At 46.6% G+C, this 5,086-nt stretch overlaps 1 protein-coding gene across 1 annotated transcript in view; it reads right to left on the bottom strand.

Annotated features, from left to right (window-relative positions):
• The window catches only part of ANGEL1 (angel homolog 1 (Drosophila)), a 7,896-nt gene extending 4,152 nt beyond the window's left edge, over positions 1-3,744 (bottom strand). The window contains exons 1-5 of the mRNA XM_010131574.1: positions 3,138-3,744; positions 2,406-2,632; positions 1,723-1,792; positions 878-1,311; positions 108-234 (exon numbers count right to left, since the gene is read on the bottom strand). Of these exons, the coding sequence (XP_010129876.1) occupies positions 108-234; positions 878-1,311; positions 1,723-1,792; positions 2,406-2,632; positions 3,138-3,744 (1,465 nt within the window). The remainder of the gene's footprint in view (positions 1-107; positions 235-877; positions 1,312-1,722; positions 1,793-2,405; positions 2,633-3,137) is intronic.
• Positions 3,745-5,086: the final 1,342 nt, after the last annotated feature.

Below are 5,086 nucleotides of genomic sequence, written 5' to 3'. Positions count from 1 at the left end.
CTTTCCCAAGTGTCTCATGTAATACATGCCCAAGCTAGTCAGACAGCAAGGCCCACAGACTGTCCATCCTCCACAAACTCATGTTCTCCGTGCACATTAGAGCCTACCTGGTTTCTTTGGTTGACACAGGGTGACATATTGGCAGTTGTCTGTTACACCAAGTGAGCTCGGCCACAGTGGGGCCCACAGTTTCCGTGAATACAATTTTTGGGAATAGTCTTCCTGACCAGACACCTGCAAGGAGAACCATCAGCAACACACAGCAGAACTCTGGCAAGCTACAAACAATGCACGTAGTTACACTTGCCAAGAGCAAGACAGGAGAATGCCCTCACAGAAAAGCACGAACTAAGATATTCAGATCATGGTGCAGATATAGTAAACCTTTAGTCGCGGGAGACAGATAAAATTAGCTAAAAGTCACTTGACAAGATACTTTGCAGGCATCTATTGCTGAACTGATGATTTAGCTTGATATACACCGTAACAGGCAACCACAAAAGACTCTAGCACAGGTGCTCATTTCAAACTGTTTTCAGATCAACCATCCACATAAAATGTCAGTACATCTTGGAGAAGTTACACTTCCAGTCACCGAGGCACAAAAATCCCATAGCAGGGGAGAACCAGGACCTGAAATTAAGTGATTGATCATCACTGGTCTGCCTCAAGAGAAACCAAAAGAACAGTGGTGAAAACAACATACATACATTTGTCCGCTTCTTTTCCCAGCAGTGCTGGAGGCATTAAGAAAGACTGCTGAATAACTGAATTCGATAGTTGGACTATTTCCTCATGAAAGAAAGAATGCAGCCATGCATTTCTCTAGCAGCACGCAACAGCAAGCTAACCAATCCCAGTTCTGGCTGGCACCTACCTTCCAGGCTGGCATCCCATGGTAGGAAAGTTCACCATTCCGGATGAATTTGTAGAGTGGAGAATCAGGTACAGAGTTCAGGTCTCCACACAAGATGATGGGATAGTAGCTGCCTTCAGCAGTTTTTGCAATCTTGTCGATCTCTGCTAGGAGCAAGGCCATCTGGGCCAGTTTAGTATCTCCCCGCCGGGGATTGAACAACACATGAGTGTTGGCCACACACAAAGGACTGACCGCCTTCAGGTCTAGGCCCTCCTGGAGCAGAGGCTGTAGCAGCAGCACCAAGCCCACATTATCCCTGTTGAGGACATCTAGACCAGGCCGGAAGTATTCTATGGGGCTAAGGCTGATCAACCGGAACCTTCTGTGCTTATAGCACACTGCACAGCCATCTGTCTTTGTCCCAGTTCTCCTTTTATATATGGATGCAAAGCCTGAAAAGAAACCATCACCTATTAAAAGGTTTATCCAGTCACTACCTCAGGCTGCCCCCTTCAGCTAAGGAGTTCAGCAAGTCTGTGAAGAAGAGGTTCCTAATACATTTGGGTACTGCATTATACCCAGTTCTGTTCCAGTAATCACAGTTAATCACTGGGGGTATTTTCTTTCTTTTTGTCCTACTAGGACCTCTCAGTTTTGTTACTGTGATCCGTCAACTCTGAGAAAGATCAATTACTAAAGAAAGGGTAAAGGTCTAGGCAGACAGTTGAGAATTAAGGCCAGCAGCCACTCCAGCAAACAGGAATAGCTCACTCAAGACCAAGAGCTCTGAAGATGTTAAGCAGAAAAAAATGCTTGGCCAGTCCCATGAGCTGCAGGTACAGACACATAAAAGCAGCACATACCCATCTCCTTGAACATCGGTTCCAGCTGCTCCCAGTAATGGTTCTCTTGCACCTCCTGGAGACACAGAACCTGAAAGGAAGGCAGAGACCTCACTCCTCTACCAGTATTTGCTAATTACCTTGTTTTGGGGAAGAAAGAAAATGGAAAAGTGCACCCACACACCAGCCCTGCAACCAGTAAGGTCATCACTGCAACTCTGTCCTATACTTCCCAGAGAGAGAGCAGTAACTTCCTGGGTCACATTAGTCTATCATGCAGTTTTCCAGTGACAAAGTAGAAGATCCTTCATCACACAAACAGGACTCAAGGAACAGAGAAAGTCATGAAGCATGAAGTCCTTTTCTATGTAGGCTTCCCCTCCTCTGCTGCCTTATAAACCCATCCTTTCTTCCCCAATTCTTCCTCTGCTTCTGCTGTTTAAAGAAGCTTAGCCCTTCTATCAAAGTATGACTGGTTTCTACAGTAACACAATCAAAGCAAGATAGACACCAAAAAAAAAGTATGCACAAGGCCTCAAACACTTTCAGAAGAATCAGTGCTCAGTTACCAAGCAAGTAGTATCTTCCCAGGACTTCCCTCTCCATCCTTTTGGTTGGTTGGCTGGTTTTTTACATGCTGTTAGATCAAACAAGGAATTCAAATTCTGGTGACGTTGACGTGGGAAGGGCTTGGTAATACTCACATCAGGATCCCAGTGCTGGATCTCCTGCAAAAGGTTTGGAAGGCGGTAGTTCCAGTTCAGGATGTCTGGATGACAGTGTAGATAAAGATCAAGGCCCTGCTCCACCAGATCCTGGGCAAGGATGTTATAAGACATGACTCGAAATTCAAACAGAGGTATGTTTTTCGAGACCTGCTCTAGCACACAGGGCTGGACAGAAAGATCCTCCCAGTCTCTCCATAACGTCTCTATAAGCAAGAGACAAAAAGACACATTACAGTCATGTACCTGATGATAGTTTTGGTTCCCTGGGACCCAGAAAATAGTCATTCTCATTCTCTGAGCTCAGTGTTCTACCCTCTCAGTAAATCATTACACACTCTGGTTTTCAGGTGCTCTTTCTGGATGCTTTTGGAGTGTTGTCAGTAGGGATAGCTTAATAAAAGACCAGAGTCCAGTATACTGAAACACTGGACCAGCTTTTGGGTGCTTCTTATATTATAAAGCCAGAGAACAGTTCCTGGGACATAAATATATATTGATGTTCATACCAGACAGTCTGATAGCACGGGAACCACTAGCTGTGACCAGCCCTTCCTCAGCAAAAACTCACTTCATAGTTTTCACGAGCAGATTCTGTCAATTCTGCATGGACAGATACAACCCATGTCTTGCTGACAGCAAGCCCAGACACAATTCACTATAAATGCAAATCCCAAAATGAACACTAGATTCAGTCCTGTTACTACTGACCATGGTAGGGTACCTCTGCTGGGAGAGGACAAAGTTGTACCATATCCTGAATGGGCCAGTCTGGCGTCTTTGTTGGCACTGTCTCTGCATCACACGCTAAGCTCCAGGCGAGCACTGCTGGGTCTTCATTCTGCAGTTCTACATCGACAGTGGCACAGCCAGCTATCTGGTGACCTGCCTGTGGCACCACAGCTGCCCAAGGGGCACTGCCTCCTACAGCCACTGTTTCCTCTGCTGCTGATTTTGCCAGTTCCGTCACTGCATCATCTTGCAGTGCTGAAGAAGCCAAGGCGCGTAGCTCAGTGAGCTGCTGACCAGTACACTGGGTGACTTCTGGAGCTGAATTCAGGTCACTGAGGCTAGTCATCAATAGCTCTGAACCTTCTAACCAGTCACTGGTGAGCGTAACTGATACTTTCTCCGCTGCTGGAACACTCTCTCTGGCTGGCAAATTCCCTGCTCCTTCTTCCACCCACTGCTGGAGAAGGGCTTCTTGCTCTTCTGGTAACAACCTTCCTCTGGTTGCAGCAAAGACACCTTCTATCTGGGTGGTCGTGCTCTTCGACAGAAGCACATTCTTCTGACAGGTAAAGAAAGCATCTGACATTTAAAAACAAACAAACATAAGACATATGGAATATAAGACAGATGGAAATCCCTTCTCACTCACTCTTCTCTTTTTCCTATACATTTGCTGTAGCTCTGTGCAGCGCTACCATTCAGTACTGGAACCCAAACAAATTACTTATCTGAAGAAAAACAGTTACAGCCTGAGTAACTTACCCTGCCTCCTCCCGAAGGCCAGGCCACAGTCCAATTCTAGTTATGATAGTCAAAGTCACTGAAAGCATACAAAATGGCAACGGCTTTAGTAACTACAGGGAACGCTTACTCAGCACCACGGCCAGTCAGCCAAGCTAAAAGGCCTGTGGAACCGATCATCTCTCAGCAACACTCATACAGGCACAGTCTGTAGATGTTAGCTGATGGAATCCGGGGCCTAAGACACCAAACTCCTGTAAATCACCACTTGGAGCAAGCTTCTTTCCAGGGATTAGGTAAGCATGTAGTGCTCAGCTAAGAGGATCAAACATATCACAAGAACATGTTGTAGAAGAAGAGCTGTTCTGTTATTAAAAGATGAAAAATAACGACACCAAGGAACCACCATGTGCAGTCAAAAGCCTTATTAGAGATAATACAGGCACAGAAGAGGCCTTGGTAAGAGCTACTTGGTGGCTGACATCTGTGGTAAAAAATTTAAAAGCACTTGTCGTTAATGTCACACACTTGAACATACTAATATTGGTGGGGTAAAGCAGAAGAAGACAGGGACTCTTTTCACTTGTATCTATATAAGAGATGACAGCATTTATGTTTTGCTATCAGTTCTACAGACAATTAGTCACTACTGTTGACTAGTAATTTCTGTTGGACACAGATCACTTCTTTCTCTGGTGTACTCCTGTGACAGCTGATCAGCCAGAGCAGTAACATACGGGAGTCAGCAATATCCGCGCATGCTTTTACCCTGTCTTTCACGTCAAAGCTTTCTGTATTTGTCAGAAATGAAGCTGTGAGAACCATACTGCTCTCTGTAGTTTTGTAATCAGGTTCATTACCAATGCACCAAAGTAACGTATTCGCACACGGCTGGCCAGGCACGGCAGCTGCAAGAGCCTGTTACCGCAGGTTAGGAGCGGGACTGGAGAGGAGTCAGCCGGCTGCTCACTGCGACCACAGCGCGGCAGCAGCTGCAGCAGGCCCGGGGGACAGGCCCGGGGGACAGCCCCGGGCAGGAGGGTGGCTGGACATCGCCGCAGTCACCAGGCACCGCTGGCGAAGCAGCTGCAGAACCTAAGGAACTCAGTCCACTACTGACGGGTGCAAAGAGAGAGCCCATCCACGAGTCACTCGCAAGTCCTCGGGGAGTCACACACTTCAGTCAG

This window comes from Buceros rhinoceros, unplaced genomic scaffold (genome assembly GCF_000710305.1).
Source record: "Buceros rhinoceros silvestris isolate BGI_N320 unplaced genomic scaffold, ASM71030v1 scaffold18432, whole genome shotgun sequence".
NCBI classification, from domain to species: Eukaryota; Metazoa; Chordata; class Aves; order Bucerotiformes; family Bucerotidae; genus Buceros; species Buceros rhinoceros.
This window is presented reverse-complemented; position numbering and strand designations above follow the sequence as displayed.